This window comes from Poeciliopsis prolifica, unplaced genomic scaffold (assembly GCF_027474105.1).
Source record: "Poeciliopsis prolifica strain line A6 unplaced genomic scaffold, Auburn_PproV2 SCAFFOLD004, whole genome shotgun sequence".
Taxonomy (NCBI): Eukaryota; Metazoa; Chordata; class Actinopteri; order Cyprinodontiformes; family Poeciliidae; genus Poeciliopsis; species Poeciliopsis prolifica.
This window is the reverse complement of record NW_026562379.1, coordinates 19,668,417-19,688,246: the sequence shown is the minus strand read 5'-3', so window position 1 is coordinate 19,688,246 and position 19,830 is coordinate 19,668,417. Positions and strand designations below refer to the sequence as shown.

At 43.3% G+C, this 19,830-nt stretch overlaps 3 protein-coding genes across 7 annotated transcripts in view; all 3 read left to right on the top strand.

Annotated features, from left to right (window-relative positions):
* The first annotated feature begins 2,749 nt into the window (after positions 1-2,749).
* Positions 2,750-6,456, top strand: LOC129359084 (zinc finger protein OZF-like). 4 transcript variants are annotated; one of them, XM_055028465.1, is made up of 3 exons: positions 2,750-3,067; positions 4,553-4,603; positions 4,829-6,433. In XM_055028465.1, the coding sequence occupies exons 1-3, from the start codon at positions 2,965-2,967 to the stop codon at positions 6,154-6,156; spliced, it is 1,482 nt and encodes a 493-aa protein (XP_054884440.1). In that variant the 5' UTR covers positions 2,750-2,964; the 3' UTR covers positions 6,157-6,433. The 4 variants fall into 4 exon arrangements, 3 of the variants coding, with proteins under 3 accessions (XP_054884440.1, XP_054884442.1, XP_054884441.1); XM_055028467.1 differs by having other exon boundaries at positions 2,750-4,407; positions 4,829-6,431; XR_008605866.1 differs by having other exon boundaries at positions 2,750-4,651; positions 4,829-6,456.
* Positions 6,457-7,532: 1,076 nt separating this feature from the next.
* LOC129359081 (gastrula zinc finger protein XlCGF57.1-like) lies at positions 7,533-16,184 on the top strand. 2 transcript variants are annotated; one of them, XM_055028462.1, is made up of 3 exons: positions 7,533-7,854; positions 9,162-10,874; positions 16,144-16,184. In XM_055028462.1, exons 1-2 carry the CDS (start codon positions 7,752-7,754, stop codon positions 10,868-10,870), a joined length of 1,812 nt encoding a protein of 603 aa, XP_054884437.1. In that variant the 5' UTR covers positions 7,533-7,751; the 3' UTR covers positions 10,871-10,874; positions 16,144-16,184. The 2 variants fall into 2 exon arrangements, with proteins under 2 accessions (XP_054884437.1, XP_054884436.1); XM_055028461.1 differs by lacking the exon at positions 16,144-16,184 and having other exon boundaries at positions 9,162-12,259.
* The window catches only part of timm50 (translocase of inner mitochondrial membrane 50 homolog (S. cerevisiae)), a 14,740-nt gene continuing 10,990 nt past the window's right edge, over positions 16,081-19,830 (top strand). Inside the window, exons 1-2 of the mRNA XM_055028469.1 lie at positions 16,081-16,389; positions 18,576-18,732. Of these exons, the coding sequence (XP_054884444.1) occupies positions 16,189-16,389; positions 18,576-18,732 (358 nt within the window). The 5' untranslated portion in view covers positions 16,081-16,188. The remainder of the gene's footprint in view (positions 16,390-18,575; positions 18,733-19,830) is intronic.

Here is a 19,830-nt window from a genome sequence, read left to right as displayed (position 1 = left end):
CATTTACAACATTTTGTTATTATCTTGGAGCGAGTGGCGACATTTACATGAGGAGCTTTTTGGGGGAAATTGTACTTCTCACTTTTACCAGTAGTAGTAATAATTGTAATAATATTTCTACTAACAGTAGTAGTATTATGAACCAATGATACTTATACTTAAGTAGATTGATTTTGCATAGCGAAACAGATTTCAGTGATTCTCAGACTTCGGCAACATATGAGCAAATATTTATATTTATGCAAATCTGAGCATCTAAGCATTTTCTACATATCAAAATTTATATAATTAGTTTTTTAATTAACAAAATGGATATTTTATTTGAAAGCTGTTTATGTATTTGTATGAAATAAAATGCCCATTTAGAGTGCCTCCCAAAAACTCCTCTGGATCTGAGTTCGATTGCTGCTGTTTTTGCAGCAATAAGGTTCTGTAGAAATGATGTACACAAGCAGGAGGTAATTTCATTCCAGCGTTTTGTTCCTGTGGATCATCTAAAAACTGCAGGACCCTGCAGGACCCTCCAGTCCTGCAGGGTCCTGCTTTAGAGATTCAGTCAGGATCATAAATCATAAATCATCCCTTTTCTCATGGCTGTCAATGGATTTGTGTCAATCAAGCTGCATTGAAATGAAGACAGTTGTGTTTCTAAATTCTCCATTTTAAATCCATTTAAAACATTTTATTTATTGAACATGTTTGGAACATCACCAGACATTCAGTCAAATTCACTTAAAGGGATAAAAGGCAGTGGAGTAATGCCACAAAACACAAAATATGAATAGACACATAAAAAGGACAGAACTCCATTCAACCTCCAATTAGACCAGAAACGACTCGCAGCTCAGACTGAGAAAACCTGTCATCGTTAATATCATGGATCCTATTTACAGTCATATTCAATAGTGTTTTGAAAATAACCTTTAATCAGGTTTTAATCATTTCATAACTTTTATCGGCCTGATGGGATATTCAGAACATGTTCTCAGGATTTGCTTTCTTTCATTTTATTATTTTGCTCCATCAACATGAAACTGGAAAACTTGGATTCCTGTAAATCTAATTTATTTTAGAACATAAAGAGAAATCTTCCTTTGACATTTGCTCTGGCTTTTAGCTCACATTTTATTATCAGATTTAATGGAGTAGAATCTCATGATTTCTTGTTTTATTGATGTTTGTAATTCAAAAATCAAAACATGGATTTAAATTGACATGTCGCCGGTTCCGCCCCCAAGCTGACGCAGACCAATCAGGACGTTTCTCAGCAACTGACCAATAGCATTGCAAGTACAGGACTCTGACAATATTGACAGCATCTATCAGAGAAAACATGCTGCAGTCACACAGATTTTGAGGAAAACTATAGAGAATCACGGCCCAAGCTGCTGTCAGCGGATAATATACAACCCGGCAGCCGTCACCCAGCAGGTGCAGAGGGAACAAAGTCATTTCTTACATGTCCATAACCAAACCGGAGTCTGGATGAGGCAGTGGTGGATCCCGGCCTGCAGCCCGCCTCACGTCCACTTGAGTGAAACTGGTGGACAGGAAGTACCTCGTTATTCAGCAGGAAGGAAACCGGAAGCAAACGTCCCGTTTTTTTATCAGAACGACACTGATAGTCAAATCGAGCCCTGCAGCCGTTAATTAGCCAAATTACTAATCAGCAAACAAAGGAATCCCTGTTTTAACATAATATATTAGTTTTACTAACTATGATATTATCTGGAAGTAATCTGGCTAATGACTCCATGCTAACGCTAACGGCTAAGCATCAAATAAACACAAGTCAGTAAAATGAAAACAATACTAATCATTTCCAGATCAATAAGTGCAGGTAGTGATGCTGGATCATAATCAATACCTTTGTGTTACACATCCATGTGTTTAACCTTCAACATGCAAACATGGATCTTATGTGTGCAGATTCCACTGGTGGCTCTAAGGTTCAGTTAGTGATTAAAAGGTTCTGAGTTTGATTCTCGTTGGTCTTTGCTAACTTTGGTCACTATGGAAACATTTTTAACACTGAAGTCTGTGTTTGCATCAATCAGAGGTCCTCGGCGTTGGGGGTTCTGATTCTGATTGGACTTTTTTTGTGTATTTCAAAAAACTTAAAGGTATACTTTGAAATCATAAAAAAGTGCAAATAATCTTTGCTAGACTTTAACAAGCAGAATTTGTTAATGCCAGTTCAGATTTCTTTTCCATAATTTTATTGCTTTCTTTCATCACAACTAAACAAACCTGTAACCACAAAACTATCTGGTGTGAAGAGGTCATAATGACATGAGGACATAAAACTAATCTGGCAAAGCATCTATTTCCATTTTATTTGGACTACTATGCTTATTTATACTAGAAATAAATATAAGAAGAAAACAGATCCAAGTTTAGTTGTGTGATCAGATTCTTTAAATGTCAAACGTTTATGATCAAAGTCTAATTTAGAAATCAGGTTTTCATCTTTTTCAAAAATGAAAACCATTTTCTGCTGGATTAGGTAATGACCTACAAGCTTTCCAAATGAATTTCCTTATAAAAATACAAACTAAACAAAAACTTGATGTTACATTTATGGGAAACATTAAAAGCAGTTTTGGTGTTTACCAAAATGAATTACATTTGCATATTCAGTCCCAATATGGCGGACATGTTAACGTCCCGCTAATGCCCTGTGTGGTTGGGACTTCCTGGTGTTCTATTCCGTGATTGGTTGGTCCAGCCTGACCCCAGTGCGCAGACTCGTGCTTCTCTCCGGTACAATGGCGGCGGTTGCAGCGCCGTCCTTCGTGTTTTGTCGGGTTTTTGTCCGCGGAGCCGCAGCGGGAGAGTTAATGAAGCTGTAAGGTGGAAACAGCAGCAGTTGGTGAACTCTGGGAAGAAGAGAAACGGTTTGAGGCTCCGCTGGAACCGCTCAGTAACTGTTAAAGGAAAGTTTGGAGAGAGAAAAGCTAGCAGATGTGGAGACAGCAGGTCCAACAGCGACTGGACGCAGCGGAGCAGCAGAGACACGAAATCCTGGAAGCTGCTTTCAGCCCCGAACATCGGCTGCACACATCAGGTTTGGAGGTTTTCCTTCTTCATCAGGGAGGGCAGCTGCAGGCCGGAGCAGCCGCCAGGACTTAGCTGCTGCTTCTCCAGGAGAACATGAAGCTGTTGGTCCTTGATGCTCTTTGGATGCAGAACTAGGACTTTATCCAATATGGCCGCCGCACTTTTACAATGGAGCAAAAGTTTATTTTCACTCTGACAGTTTGAGATCCGACAGAGATCATGTTTGTTTAAAGTTTGAAAGGCTGAGAAGATGGTTATTGGCTTCCATTGATCAACAAGTGATTATCTGTGAAGAGCTGAAGCTCCTCAATGATCCGCTCTGTGTTCCCACCAATAAATTAGTTTCAATTCACTGTTTAAATGGCTAAATGAGTCCAGGTTCAACCAGATGGAGTCTAGAGCCACAAACTCTGAGAAACATTCATAAACAAATTCAAAAATAAGCAATTATTCAAGCTGAAAATTATAACGGCTAATAAAGTAATTATTACAAAAGATTAAAAAAAAAGGTAGTTAAAAAATATGCATTTGCTTCAGTGTGTAATGTAATTACTGCCAACATTTTACAGAGAAATAAAAAAATAGAGTATTAATCTGCATATCCACAATAAATCCAGTACCAATGAACCCAAACATGACAAATGCAAAGAAATGACTCAATTTCCACGACTTGACTGAAGAAAAGCTGAAGCCATGAAGCTCCTCTTCCTGCTGCCTGGACATCCGAGACAAACTTTCCTTCACACAGTCCAGCCTTCGTCCATCTGACCTGAACAACAACCTGCTGGCTCATCAGCTGATTTACAGGCCGACCTCTGACCTCCCGTTCCTAGCAACTTCACTGGAAAATCTGTTTGAGCGGCTAAGCAGCCGCTGTCAGTCCGATTTCCATGGTTACCAAAGCACTGACACGGCCTAGTCAAAGGCTTCAAGGACATCCATATAAAAACAGATGGAGATGGTTCTGGTTCTGAAAATAAATGAAAAACTGTTTTACTTTTGGTTAAGAGCAGTTGAAGAACTGAACAGGCTGAGAAATTGAACTTGTAAAAGTCCTTCCTGAAGCGAAGTTTCAGAAAGGACCGAGTTTCAGAAAGGACTGAGTTTCAGAAAGGACCGAGCTTCAGAAAGGACCGAGCTTCAGAAAGGACCGAGTTTCAGAAAGGACCGAGTTTCAGAAAGGACCGAGCTTCAGAAAGGACCGAGCTTCAGAAAGGACCGAGTTTCAGAAAGGACCGAGCTTCAGAAAGGGCCGAGTTTCAGAAAGGACAGAGTTTCAGAAAGGACCGAGCTGAGCGCCGTGGCAACAGAAGCCACACATGGAAATACTGACGAGGGATAAATAATGTTGGTCAAAGTCTTGAATCTTGGTGTTGGTTAATATTTGGTTTATCGCCCAAACATAAAATCATGTTTAGTTTTTAGAATCTCAGAAAAATACAGAAGTGGACAATTGAATGACTGACCCTTCTCTGATTTGTGTCTTTCGTAGTTTTAGAAACCGCGGCCTCCTTAAAGAACAACATGCAGAAATCATCTTCAGGTTTGCTGACTGTTAACTTTAAAGCAAATTAGGACATTTGATAAAAAGGTGCTTACACATCTAGACATGTCAACATCTACATGTTTATCTCAGAAGCTCCAGTTGGTTTATTGTTCCTGAAAGTTCAAAATGCTTTATTATGTAATAATAAGTCTCAGTGTCTTTATAATGTTAACAGGTTTCATTGTTCATTATGTACATAAAGTGTTTCTGTGTTCCCTGCAGATGTTCTGCTGGTTAAAGAAGAACCGAGTCCTGATCTGGACCAGAACCACCCAGAACCCGTCCACATAAAGGAGGAAGAGGAGGAACCCTGGAGCAGCCAGCAGGGGGAGCCGCCCAGCGTGAAGGAGGAGGCTGAGGCCTCCAGGTCTCCAGTCATCACTGTTCTCATAAAGAGCGAAGATGATGAAGAGGAGCCTCTCAGCCCTCATCTTCATCAATCAGAAGATGGAGAACTGCCAAGCAGCAGCAGCAGCTCAGCTCAGAAGAACCTGAAAACAGAAGCTGAGGGCTGTGGAGGAGCAGAATGCACCGTAAATCCAGATGGAAACGCTCATGGAGACGCTTCCAGCTCTTCAGAGACAGACATCAGTGATGATGACAATGAGGTGAACCAAGATGAAGGCAATAAGAATGATTGCAAAGCCTTCAGAAAGAACACAAACATGGACCAGGAGAGGGAAGTCCAGACAAATCTGAAATGTTATAAATGTACTGACTGTGGTCAAAGTTTTACCAAGAAAAACCACCTCAAAGTTCATATGAAAGTTCACACTTTGGAAAAACCGTTTGGCTGTGAGGTTTGTGGACAAAGTTTTGATGAAAAGCCTTATTTAGACCAACACATCATCATCCACTCAGTAGAAAAAACTTTTGTTTGTAACGTCTGCAGACAAACGTTCAGCCAAAGAACACTTTTAAGCAGACATGTGAAAATCCACAGCGGGGAGAAACCTTTTGGCTGTGATGTTTGTGGACAAAGTTTTAATAGGAAATCCCATTTAAACAGACACCTGAAGATTCACACAGGGGAGAAACCTTTTGGATGTGACATTTGTGGACAAAGATTTCATGAAAAGGCCTATTTAGACAGACACATCAAAATCCACTCAGGAGAAAAACCATTTGCTTGTGATGTCTGCGGACAAAGATTTAGTAGAAAGGCACATTTAGACCGACACATGGGGAGTCACGCTGATGAGAAACCTTTTGGTTGTGACGTTTGTAGACAAAGATTTACCCACAAATCTGCTTTAAACAGACACATGATTATTCACACAGGAGACAAACCTTTCAGCTGTGAAGTTTGTGGACAAAGATTTAACCAAAAGTCAGTTTTGATGACACATGTGAGGATCCACACAGGAGACAAACCCTACGCCTGTGATTTTTGTGGACTAAGATTTAACCAAAAGTCAAATTTAAACAGCCACATCAAAATCCATGCAGGATACAGACCATTCGGTTGTGATGTTTGTGGGCAAAAATTTAACCGAAAAGGAAATCTAAACATGCACATGAGGACCCACTCAGCAGGGAAGAATCTTTAGATACTCTGATGGTTGAGGAAGAAACGCTGACATGTTCTGACTTAGATCACTGAAAATTAAATGAGCCTTTACTCCAGAACCCTTTTAGCTTCTTTTTTCAGAAAAATGTATTTGGTTTCAGAAGCATTTAATCACGAGCAGAACAGACAATAATCAGTTGATTTTATCAACTGATCAGATTGTTGAGCAAAGTGCTGATGTATCAGCCGTCATTGACTCAGCAAAAGACTCAGCTGAATTTTAAACAGGCTTCTCTTTGGTCAGCACAGCCTATTGTAACCAGTGGCGCCCCCTACTGTCTGGGACAAGCCCACAATGGTGATTTGTGAGCTTGTTTTCTGAAGGACAAAACATCATTGGTTCTCCTCAATGAGTCTCAGCGCCAGCGGCTGGAGCTAGCGCCGCCAGCGGCTGGAGCTAGCGCCGCCAGCGGCTGGAGCTAGCGCCGCCAGCGGCTGGAGCTAGCGCCGCCAGCGGCTGGAGCTAGCGCCGCCAGCGGCTGGAGCTAGCGCCGCCAGCGGCTGGAGCTAGCGCCGCCAGCGGCTGGAGCTAGCGCCGCCAGCGGCTGGAGCTAGCGCCGCCAGCGGCTGGAGCTAGCGCCGCCAGCGGCTGGAGCTAGCGCCGCCGGCGGCTGGAGCTAGCGCGCGCGCGCCGGCGGCTGGAGCTAGCGCCGCCAGCGGCTGGAGCTAGCGCCGCCAGCGGCTGGAGCTAGCGCCGCCAGCGGCTGGAGCTAGCGCCGCCAGCGGCTGGAGCTAGCGCCGCCAGCGGCTGGAGCTAGCGCCGCCAGCGGCTGGAGCTAGCGCCGCCAGCGCCACCGGCGGCTTTTATATCTGAAATAAGTACTTTTTCAAAGAAAAAGTACTTATGATTTCATATCAATTTGGTGACATGATTTAATTATGAAATATATACTTTCTCAGTTTTATTTTATTGTGCAACTTTCACTGTAATAGCTGAAGCATTTAGATTTAATTTAAAGGATAGAGTTGAAGTTCTTTTTTAAAACACTCAATTGGCTGGAAAAAAAATTGTCTAAATGAAATCTAAAATTCACCTTTTGTGTCAATGGAGGTTTAGAAATTTATTAACTTTTACTGGGTACATGAAGAATATTTAGCTTATTTCATCACATTAAAGTTAATTTAATTATTTGATATATTTAAATATATACTTTATATTTATATAGATCTGCATTTCAAATGCATCACAGAATAAACAGCATGCAAAGAAATGAGCTACAAATTCAGTTTCTATTGTGAAGAAAATGCCACTCAGAACATGGCGGCAACGAAACGTGTGGCGAAACTTAATATGGGCGGGACTTCCTGGTGTTCTATTCCGTGATTGGTTGGTCCAGCCTGACCCCAGTGCGCAGACTCGTGCTTCTCTCCGGTACAATGGCGGCGGTTGCAGCGCCGTCCTTCGTGTTTTGTCGGGTTTTTGTCCGCGGAGCCGCAGCGGGAGAGTTAATGAAGCTGTAAGGTGGAAACAGCAGCAGTTGGTGAACTCTGGGAAGAAGAGAAACGGTTTGAGGCTCCGCTGGAACCGCTCAGTAACTGTTAAAGGAAAGTTTGGAGAGAGAAAAGCTAGCAGAGATGTGGAGACAGCAGGTCCAACAGCGACTGGACGCAGCGGAGCAGCAGAGACACGAAATCCTGGAAGCTGCTTTCAGCCCCGAACATCGGCTGCACACATCAGGTTTGGAGGTTTTCCTTCTTCATCAGGGAGGGCAGCTGCAGGCCGGAGCAGCCGCCAGGACTTAGCTGCTGGTTAGCTCGCTGCGACAATTAGCCCCGCTCACGGGTTATTACGGTAAAAGTCAGACTGACTTTTGATGTTTTGACCTTTTAATGAATCCGGAAGTAATGAGAGCGGAGTGCATGTGGAAAATATGGATTATTCCATAACTGCAGCAGGTTGACAGCATGGAGACAGTTTCACTCGATGTTGTTTCCTCAAGTTTCATTAGAGAAACAAACAGGACAGAAAATAAGAAGAAGAGTTTTAAGATAAACTAAATTGGCTGTGACTGCAGTCTTTCCTGAAGGATATACATTTATATCCCATTATGCAACAAATACCATGTGTTTTTTTGATAATCAGATGTTGAATCAATTAGAATATAAATTCAAACTTTGCGCTGACAGTTATTGAATATTTAGGCACGATGCTAATCACATCCACAAGGAGCTTCTGCACTGACAATGTTCAATCCCAGCATGTTAATCATTTTGTTGATGCTGCTAATTCTCAGACAAGACTGTAAAAGAGTCAAAATATGTTTTTGATAAATCTTTTATTATTCATTTCGTCTCGAGTTGGAATTATGAAAAAGCTTGAATAGTTCAGTTTTTCTTGTTTCATGTCATTACTCTTATGCATTGTTAGCAAAAATGTATTTTCTTCTAGATGTACAAAATGCCAGTTTCTGACAGTTTTAGCTTCAGTAGGTTCAGATTCTGGTTCAGTTATTAGAGGAGGTATTCTTCCTAAGGGGGCTGCACAGTGGCACTGCTGACTCCTCGTCTTTCGGCATGGAGTCTGCATGTTCTCACGTGGTGGTTCTTTCTCTTCAGTTCTCCGGCTTCCAAAACCAGGACTGTCAGGGAAATTGGTCTCTCTAAATTCTCCCAGGTGTGAGTGTGTGTGGTCGTCTGTCGGTGTTGCCCTGCCACAGACTGACGACATGTCCAGGTGACCCCGTCTCTCGCCTGAAACGTAGCTGGACAGGCAGCAGCAGCTCCTGACCCCAGTAGGGACAAGGTGTTTGAAAATTGATGGATGCATTCTTCTTAGGGATGCACAGGGCAACAGTGGACAGAAACAACTCCAGGATGTTGTAACAGAATCAGAACCAGGCTCAGTGTTCTGATTCTGAGTGAAGCCGAGGAGACTAAGAAGTGTTGAATGATTGATGTTAGAAAACATGTTGGGTTCATTTTTAATGGCTGCTGTTCTAGTTCTCTATGTTTTCAACATAACGTCCATCTTGTGGTTCCCTGCAGACGTTCGCTCCTCTGCTGCGGTCAGAGAAGATTCCCCGGAGGAGCCCCGCTCCGACTGGGACCCAGAACCTGTCCGGGTCAAGGAGGAGCAGGAGGAGCTTTGGGACAGTGTGGACATGAATGAGGAGATGGAGAGCACCAGAAGAAGAGTGAAGAGTGAGGATGAAGATGAGGAGGAGGAGCAGGAGAAACCTCCGGTCTTACTGGGCGCTCTCCCTAGCATCAGCTCAGTGAACCAGATGAAGTCAGAAAGCGATGAAGAGGATGGAGGAGGAGGAACATCCAGAAGGATCCCAGATCCCAACACCCCTGGAGACACTTCCAGCTCTTCAGACACTGAGGTCAGCGAGGAAGATGAGGGTGATGAGGAGAACCATTCTGACGTTCCACTCAAGCCCTTGTCAGACTCTGAGGCTGAAACCGAAGGGAGTGAAGACGACTGTGAGGAGAGCGGCTTTCGCAAGGCGAAGGGGAGAACTCACAGCAAACCTTGGAGCTGCGCCGAGTGTGGAAAGCGGTTCGCCTCCAAGCGCTCCCTTCAGAGTCACATGGCAAGTCATTCACAACAAAGATCTGACGGGAAGGAGGGGAAATGTTTTAGTTGTGATATCTGTGGGAAAAGTTTCAAGAGAAAAAGTCACTTAAACCTGCACACAATAATCCACACAGGGGAGAAACCGTTTGGCTGCGACATCTGCAAACAAAGATTTGGTCGAAAGTCTCACTTGAACAGACACATGACCATCCACTCTGGGGAGAAACCCTTCCAGTGTGAGAAATGTGGCAGAAAGTTTGCTAGTAAATGCCGCCTCAACTCACACCAGAGAGTTCACTCTGACGAGAAACCATTTGGCTGCGACTTGTGCGAGCAAAGATTCAAGGACAAGTCGGCAGCGAACCGACATATGAAAGCCCACTCTGGAGAGGAACCAATCAGAGAAAAGCAGTTTGGCTGCAACCAGTGCACTAAAAGGTTCACCAGTAAAAGTTGCTTGAATTCACACCTGCGAATCCACAGTGGAGAGAAACTGTTTGTTTGTGATCTCTGTGGGCAGAAATTCTTCTACAAAGCGAATCTGAAGGCACACATTCGGATTCACACAGGGGAGAAACCCTACAGCTGTGACGTGTGTGGACAAGACTTCAGATCCAAGTCACACCTAAACACCCACCAGAGAATCCACACCGGAGAGAAGCCGCTCAACTGCGACGTCTGTGGACAGCGATTCAGCCGCAAGTCACATTTAACCAGACACATGAAGGTCCACACAGGAGAGAAACCCTTTGGCTGCGTTCAGTGCAGCAAGAGGTTCACCAACAAAACCGACCTGACCTTCCACCTGAGAATCCACACAGGGGAGAAACCGTATGCCTGTGATTTCTGCGGGAAGAGATTCATGGTCAAATCGGCTGCAAACAAACACATGAGAGTGCATTCGGGAGTGAAGCCATTTGGCTGCCATCTTTGTGGGCAAAGATTCACAGCGAAGCCCAGTGTGAAGAAACACATGATCATCCATACAGGGGAGAAACCCTTCTGCTGCAACGTCTGCGGGTATCGGTTCAACCTCAAGACCAGTTTAGACAGGCACGTTAGGATCCACACCGGAGAAAAACCGTTTGGTTGTGACATTTGTGGGCGGCACTTTAACCGCAAATCCACCTTAAATACACACATGAAGATCCACAGAGAAGAGAAAGTTGCCTAGAAAGGTAACTATGGAGGAACTTTGAGTTCACAACTAACCCAGTCAATACACCTTACAGGTTTGTTTTGAAATTGATGTGGTTTGTGAACAGGAATGGTATTTGATTCATGGAATCTGTTTGTGGACTTTACGGTTACACCTTTAATGAAAGATGGCGGATCATTTTAGTTGTTTCTTAGGTTATTGAGGTTTATCTTGGAAAATACAAACTGTTTCAGCTGTAATGTTTGTGGGAGAGATTGGATCTGGAAGAAAAAAACAAAGCCAATAAACACTGATCCTAGAGACCAGCTCCATCTGACCCAGACAGATTTAAAGGATGCAGTTTCTCCTTTTAACCACAAGGGTGGATTGAACAGAACCAGAACCAGGAAACAGTCTGGCCACTGGGTGGATTGCCTCTAAGCACAGGATTGAGTCAGTCAGTCACCAATTAGAGCATTTCAGTCCTTTGATCAAAATAAGCTGGTTTGATTGTCACTGTAACATGTCAGAAGGTCTAGTCAAAGGCCAGCCTCTAAAGCACCAGCTGCAGTATGTTGTTACTGCCACAAAGAGGCTGAAGCCTTGTGTTCCTTTTGTCTGTAAATATTAGCTGTTATTAGAAGCTCTTTGTAGTTTTCTATTTATTTTAATAACCAGGCGATTCGGAAAGGACCATCAGCTCCAAATGAAAACCTTCCAGTTTTCAAATAATCAGAAGTTTGACTGAAATCTGAGCTGATTACTGATATTTATGTGACTCCAACCAGAATCATGGCTGGTTTCTGATCTTCTGTTGCCCTCCTGTCCTGGTTCTGATCCGGTTCTGAACCAGCCTGGTGCTCCAGAGTTCAGCAGGAGGCCATGTTTAGTCACGGTTAGCTCACACTCACCATGCTGGAACTTCGTCCTTCTCCTGGTAACAGAACCTCAGCGCGGTACCGGTTCTGGACTCAAACTGGTACCGACTCATTTTGGCTATTTTCTGTCCATGTTTTATGTTGAAAACATAAAATAATCCAAATGTTTTTGTCAGATGAAAGTGTGATTAGTATTTGTCAGCTTGAGGTCCGAATGAATCCGTTTGAACTCCGTGGCTGTTGGTGCTGAATGACGCAGCAGGTTAGACTCCAGAGACAGGAAGGAAACGATGATGTGTGGAAGAGTTAACTTCCTGTCAACGCTCTGCTGCTGCAGCTGCTGCTGCTGCTGCTGCTGGCTTTCAGAACCGGACCAGCTCCATTTCTTGTCAGGTCTGGGTCTGAGTGTGTCAGGCCTCATCTTGTATAAAAATGAACGTAATGTTTACGTAAACTTTTGACCAGTACCAGCTTGGTACCAGTACCAGCTTGGAACCAGTACCAGCTTGGAACCAGTACCAGCTTGGAACCAGTACCAGCTTGGAACCAGTACCAGCTTGGAACCAGTACCAGTTTGGAACCAGTACCAGCTTGGTACCAGTACCAGCTTGGTACCAGTACCAGCTTGGAACCAGTACCAGCTTGGAACCAGTACCAGCTTGGTACCAGTACCAGTTTGGAACCAGTACCAGCTTGGTACCAGTACCAGCTTGGTACCAGTACCAGTTTGGAACCAGTACCAGCTTGGTACCAGTACCAGCTTGGAACCAGTACCAGCTTGGAACCAGTACCAGCTTGGAACCAGTACCAGCTTGGAACCAGTACCAGCTTGGAACCAGTACCAGCTTGGAACCAGTACCTGTCAGCAAAAAGCATTTTGTGAAGTACATAATTCAGAGACTGAGATCCAGACAAAAGTTAGGGAGCAAAAACAATCTTTAATACATCTGCAGACCGAGAGCAAGAAATTCACTGCATTAGGCACAAATTAGGATCCGCTCTGAGGAACCCAGAGTTGCATAGTTACTTTATTCATCTCTCTTTACTACCGAGGCGGAGACTCAATCTTCGAAGACCAAACAAAAGAAACAAAGCAAAACATACGAAACCTTGTATGCTCATTCACTGTAATGTTTACGGGAGGTGAAAACTAAACACTCTGTCTCCATGCAAGGAAGGCCACGGGAAAAACAGCGAGTTCCCAAATAACTGTCTGGGGAAGTTCAGCAACCCTGGAAACTTACTGCAGTAGACACATCTTGGTTCATTAGTTTGTACACCGTTTCCAGCTGCACAGAAAAACACCTTGATACAAAAAACATTACATTTATATGACACATAAAGGAACATCATTTAATACGAATAAAACCTCTTCACAATTTCTATTCTATAAATGTGCAACTGTCTCTCTGTCTAACTGTCTCTCTGTCTAACTGTCTCTCTGTCTAACTGTCTCTCTGTCTAACTGTCTCTCTGTCTAACTGTCTCTCTGTCTGCTGTTCCGACAAACTTTTCCACTCAGATCTTTTTTTACATTTTCTTTAAAGTTTTTATTTATGTGCCATGAAAGCATCTTTTGAATGAAATGTATAAATATTATAAATACTAATATCACTAAAAGCATGCACCGTTGCCATGCTTGCTGCTTCAGGTGGTGACGTCTTCCAGGTATTGATACTGATTTACCTGATTATGTGTTTATGAGGCAGTAGCTGCCATCTATTCAGGGCTTCATGCATCTGAATATTTTTGTGTGCAGCACTTTTCTAAATGTGTCTGTGCTCCAGTTTTCACAGTGAAAGCTGAGTAGTGTTTTACTTGGTGGACAGGACTCCTGGTCATGTTGGGTTAGGGGTCAGGGGTCAGGGCCAGTCGGATTATTCCTGAGAGGACGCTCGGGTTTAACATTCTGATGGAAACATACATCATTTTATTTCACTGTCTTTGGGATAAAAACAAACTTTATGGTTATGTCTTTGCATCTCGGTCACGTCGCTTGTGCTCTGTTCGAGGCGGCCATGTTGGAGCCGGTTATGATGAAGGCCCAGAACCTTCATCCTGTTTGAATGAAGAACGTCTGCTGGCGCCTGGAAGGAACAGAAACACACGTTTGCTTTTTAATGAGAAGCAGAAATCCATTTCAGTAGAACCGGATCAGGCAGGTTGGGCTCAAAGTAAAATATGACTGAGAACAAGTTACTGTCCAGCTTCTGGTTATTGGAAGGTGGTTCTGACATAATTGTTTCTTTTCCATGTAAAATAATTGATCTTTGATGCTTTGTGTTTTTCAATGATCCCACTAATAAATACATTTTACCACAAAACACCGCTTTCTGAGAAACTTTTATCATGACGGAAAATAAATCTGAATGACGGATTAAAAACTAAACTGAACCACTTTGAATCAAATTTGAACTCCGTTCTCTAAGCCGGTCAATTTCAAGACCACAGCCGTAGAAATGTCGCTGACATAAATTGGAGCAATAATCTATCGTATTTTCCAGACTATAGAGCGCACCTTACTATTAGCTGCATCCACAAAGTTTCTCTCTGCCACTTTGCTTTAACAAAGACACAGTGAAGGGCTGCTGGACTCATTAAGGATGTGGAACTGTGGATCCGTTCACACCGAGCTTACAGCAGATATCAATCTGACCCGGCGGATGTCGATCCGACCCGGCGGATGTCGATCCGACCCGGCAGATCGACAGCCTTCAACTTAAAAGCTGCATCATATCAACTTCTTCCTGTTGTTTCCAGGTTGAGTTTGAAAAAGTTTCTCTGTCGAGTCTGCTCTTTTCATCTACTGGTTCTAAATGAAAATCAGCACTTTCTTCTTTGATTTTCAATTTTGACTCTCAAAGATTCACTTCCTGCTGAAGAGCCCCCTGGTGGTGGAAGAAAAGCCGCACCGGGCTACAAACCACGTGGTTCAAATGGTGGAAGAAAAGTAGCGGCTTATAGTCTGGAATCAAAATAACGTTTTTACTTATGAGAATTAAGAACCATACATAACCCCCCAGGCTGCACAGTGGTGCAGTTAGTAGCTCTGTTGCCTTACAGAAAGATTCCTGCATGTTCTCCCTGTGCGTGCTGGGTTCTCTCCGGGTACTCCGGCTTCCTCCCACAGTTCAAAAACATGACTGTCTCTCTAAATTCTCCATAGCTGTGAGTGTGTATGTGCATGGTTGTTTGTGTTGTCTGTTTCTGTGTTGCCCTGCCGCCTGTCCAGGGTGTAACCCGGGTCCAGAGTCACCGGAACGTAGCTGGAGCACCAGCAACTCCCGACCCCACGATGGATGGACATAACCCCCCCATGCTGCCCTGGTGCTGTCCAAATAGTTGCCTGCAGAATTTAGGTTTCCTGCACAAAATTGTCAGTCAATGCTACAACGTAGAAAGAGCTCAGAAGTGTTAGAAATGCAGAGAACGCAAAACTTCACCTATAAGAATGACAAACCGAATGACAATAGCAATTTTACCTTTGCTAAAATTGCTATTGTCAAAGCATTTTCAACATGAAAGTTGTGCATTTTCAAACATCTTTTTTGTTTTTTCTATTTTTCATTGTTTTATTAAACTTTAAAATTGCCATGCAAGTCAGGAATGTTTGGCTAGACAGAATACATATTCAAGATATGAGTAGTGTTATTCTGACTAGTCAGAATGTTAATTGAAGATATCTTAAATAGAAAAGCTGTGTAATTCAAGATATCTCTGATTTATTCAAAGATATCTTATAAGGAATTTTGACTCGTCAAAATTACAATTCAAGATGTCTTTAAATTAGTTTTGTCCAGTCATTATTTGCTCTTAAGATTGTTATAATTAATCACTAGTCAAAACTACATTTCTCCTATCCAAAAATTAATGTAAGATTTCTTGAATTATGATATCTTTAATTAGAATTATGACTAGTCAAAACTAAAATCGAGATATTTTGAATTTACGTTTTGACACGTCATAATGACCCAGTGGTAAATCTGACGTCATTTTGACTAGACAGAATATAATTTGAGAAATCTCAAATCGCTAAAACAGCTAGTCATAAAACAATTTGAGATATGTGGAAAGTAAGGGCTGTTTATTTATTTCTATCCATTGCAAATGCTTGTTTTGGTTTAAGACCTAACGTCTCAATTTGCTAATATGTCTAGTCATTAACCAATTTAAGATGTCTTGAATGTAAGCGTGGTGAAACCAACTTTATGTGAAGACAGCCTGCCATACTCTTTGGGCACGTGGCCATCAAGCATCACGGTAACGATGCTTTTCTTTCGCAATCGAAGGTCAGGCAAACTTTCACTTCTGATTGGTTCAATTTTTATACAACCCACCTGCTCTTTCAACCACGTGACCCCACGCTTCTGTTACTGCCTCTCGCGCCTGCCAGTCCAAGACACTCCAGCCAATCAGGAGCTCTGTCCTCAGGTTTACGTCACAGGCGCTCACCGGCAGCTAACGCCAGGATCCAAGATGTCCGCGATGTTCCCCATGTGTGTGAGAGCGAGCCGGAGCCTTCTGCGGTTCCAGAGCGGGACGGCAGCAGCTTCCTGCCCGCGGCAGGTGCTGGATCTCATCCGGACTCTGTCCACGGAGAAGAACCCAGCCGGTACCGGCGGTGCGACGGGAGGGTTAGCCCAGGCTATCCTCCAGGAGAGGCTCCAGCAGAGTCAGGTAAGGGAGGCGCTCGTTCTGCTCTACAGGCTGTAGCAGCTGCGGAGACAGCGCTGTTCACCGCTAACTCCGCCCGTCTGAGCTGCTCCTGTGCTAATATTCAAACAAGCCCCTCCTAGCTTCAGTCAGTCTGACATTTAGCTAACGAGGCAGCGCTAATCTCTGGACGTGTGGGCTCCTGAGGGCAGTTCAGGGTAATTAATGAGCCTCCCGCTGCTGCTGTTAGCCTCCTGTTAGCTCGCTGCTAATCTGCTGCTAGCGCCGCTGTTTGGACCGGTTCTGTTCCGAAGCGGCCTGAGCGTCAGACTGGGAGAGAAATATTCAAGGGTTGTTTGTTGTGAAGGTCAGAGGGGAAGAGCCGCCCTCCTCCACCTCCTCTTTCTCCTCTTCCTCTTTCTCCTTTTCCTCCTCCTCCTCTTCCTCATGGTTTCAAACATGGTGGGTGTGATGGTGGAGGACCTGCTGCAGCCCCGGTACCTCTGAGTTCTCTGGCTTTGTCTCCTTCTGCAGATCATCATTTCCTCCCGGGTTCTCAAAATGAGGTCCGAGTTCTACCAGTGGTACTTGGGCTGCCACTAGAAGAACTAGAGCTTCTGTATCAATCTGCCAGACTTGACAAGGTCTACTGGTTCTGGTTCTGCTCTGCATCCAGAACCAAACATGGAGAAGCAGCATTCAGCTTCCATGCACCACAAATCTGGAACAAACTTCTGGAAAACTGAAAAACGGCTGAAACCCTGAGAACCTATAAGTCCAGACTAAAGGTCCTTATTGTGGTTAGAGCTGCTTTTGATTAGTAATAACTGGAACATTGATCAATTCATTAGATCAGAGGTTTTCAAAGTATGAAAGGGTGAGCCCCCCCTCTAAGGAGCCTGCTGCCCCCCCTTCCTAATAATCAACCCACACAAACAAATGCCACTACAAAACACTCTCTAATTGCTTTTATTTTAGAACATCTCATCTTTTAAAATGACACTTTATCTGAATGAAATTTAACACATGAACATTTTAAAACATTTTCTCCCATTTTAATTATTTTATCAGGGCCTTTGGATGGCAAATACGCCCTTTTTTCATTTTTCTAATGATAAGAACAACCCCAAACTCATTTTTCAACTGTTTTCTCAAACAAACGTTACATCTGAGATTCTGAGTTTAAAGTTTGAGATACCAACAGTGTTTTCACATCTTAACAAAAACATTTTGATCAGATCTTTGAAACACATCTGTAAATGTTGCACATTTTCTTAAAATTAAAAAAAAAATCAAAAACCTAAACAGTTGCAAAATTGGTGAGCTCGTTTTGTGGCTCATCTAACAATTTATCTCGAGCTAAAAGAGCGTGCAGTATGGAAGAGCGGAGGCATACAAAGGAAAAAACATTCAGCACGCTATGCGCCCCGGTCCTGAAACATGTGTAACTCATTTTATTTATGATTTTAACTAAATTGGCAACATTACTGTTCAGCTCACCTTCGTTTTAGTGGGAACAATGTGCTTTTGATGCGCAAATCCGGTTAATGCGGGGTTGCGCTGTGGAGCGGTATAACCGCAGATCATCTTCAACCAGCACCTTGACCGGGATTTGCTTTTTATCATTGCGAGAGCAGAAAACCCACATTCACAGAGATAGGTTGAAATGAAGGAGATGAACACGTTTACTAAAGATTTGTCAATTTTTTTCTCTCATATCAGCAGACAGCAAGCGGATAGCTTCTTCTTCGGTTTATTTTTTCCCTCGCACCGCGCCTCCCCTAATGTGCTCTGGCGCCCCCCAGGGGAGGCGCGCCTCACACTTTGAAAACCGCCGCATTAGATGATTTTGATGAGGGCAAAATGTAATGTTTGTTTCTGGCTTCTCAATGGTTACTGATGTTTTTATGATTTAATTTTTGTATTTTTATAATGCAAAGCACTTTGAGCTTCCTTGTTACGTATGAACAATCTGGCCTGCTGAGTTCTGCTGGACTCGTTTATCTTGGTAAATGGCGTGCAGGCGTAGAGGACGGCAGCGGCCCAGGCCCGGCTCTGGGGGCGAACGTATCAAACATGTCTGCCGTCTCCTTAAGCTCTGGGCTACAGATGGAGGATCCAGCAGCTGCTTAAGCTGTGAGACTGAATGTTTGACTCTGAGTGGCTCAGTAGAACCAGTTGGACCAAACCTTTGTCTGATTGCTTTCCAGGGTCAGCCGCCACCAGGGGGCGATCCGGGCCAGAAGGACGGAGAGCAGACGGAGGACAGGAAGCAGAAGGAGAACTCTGCCTACGCCAAGAAGATGGTGCTGCGGCTGGCGGGGCTCATGGGAGTGGGCGGGGCCGCCAGCCTCGTCTACATCTTTGGTGAGCGAGGCGTGCAGAGAGATGGTCCGGGTTCTGGGCAGGTTCTGGACCTAAAGCCTCCAGGCTGCGCATGTGTTTGGGCCAGAGGTCAGCAATCCGCGGCTCCGGAGCCGCATGCGGCTCTTTAGCGCCGCCCTAGTGGCTCTTTGGAGCTTCATCAAAAATGTTTGAAAATGGGAAAAGATGGGGCTGGGAAATATATTTTTTGTTTTATTATGGTTTCTGTAGGAGGACAAACACGACACAATCATTCTTAACGTTTTCCAGTGCTATAAAAATGTGTAGAAGAAACATTAAATTCTACAATTCTTGGACCGAATCATCTGCATTCGTTGCCTGAATGTTTGCTCTGCAGCGACAAGTTGTCAAATAACTAAAAGAGTCCCGTACTTTCCGGAGCGCACCTCAATGAAAGCCGAAACGACACATTTTTTGGAAAAAAATAAAAAACTGAAAACATACATAAATAAGCATACAGTAATTTTCATCAGTACACATTTAGAATGACTCAGCGATATTGTTTTGTGTCGTTGCTCATGGCTGCTTTGTGTTACTGTTGCACTGATTTGCTTGGCATTTGCACAGAAATTGAACTTAAAATCTTAATTTTATATACTTTACATTTTCAAAAGGCTGCCGTTTTATTACTCTCCGTTTGTAGATTTATTACACTTAACGGTGATTATTTACAAAGAGCGATCGTTGTTATGCAAACTGCATTTCGGGGCAGATTTTCCGTGTTCCAAAAATAGAAAAAAATGACACTTTCCCTGTCGCTCTTCATAATAAAAATGATATCAAAAATCTGATTTCTTTATTGCGTTTCTTTAATTTTGTAAATGCGTTCATATTGTAACAGAAGGTTAACATAAAGCTCCATCGTACAACAGAAGAGTCACGTGATGCGTAATTCCTTCCAGGATGCACTGCAGGGAAAATAAACATTTAATCATGAATACTAATTATGTATAGGCTACACTGTCATTTTGATAATACGCTAATATAATCACCTAGAGCCTGTTTTGCCTTGTATATCAGGCTTTTACTTTTTTGCGGCTCCAAACAAATTAGTTTTTTGTTTTTTTGGCTCCAATACGG

Bases quoted from the DNA above. Each gene is read 5' to 3' on its own strand.
- LOC129359084 (XM_055028465.1), top strand. From the start codon at position 2,965: ATGTGGAGACAGCAGGTCCAACAGCGACTGGACGCAGCGGAGCAGCAG. The intron at 3,068-4,552 runs GTTTGGAGGTTT...TGTCTTTCGTAG, and splicing joins ACATCGGCTGCACACATCAG to TTTTAGAAACCGCGGCCTCC. The intron at 4,604-4,828 runs GTTTGCTGACTG...TGTTCCCTGCAG, and splicing joins CATGCAGAAATCATCTTCAG to ATGTTCTGCTGGTTAAAGAA.
- LOC129359081 (XM_055028462.1), top strand. From the start codon at position 7,752: ATGTGGAGACAGCAGGTCCAACAGCGACTGGACGCAGCGGAGCAGCAG. The intron at 7,855-9,161 runs GTTTGGAGGTTT...GGTTCCCTGCAG, and splicing joins ACATCGGCTGCACACATCAG to ACGTTCGCTCCTCTGCTGCG.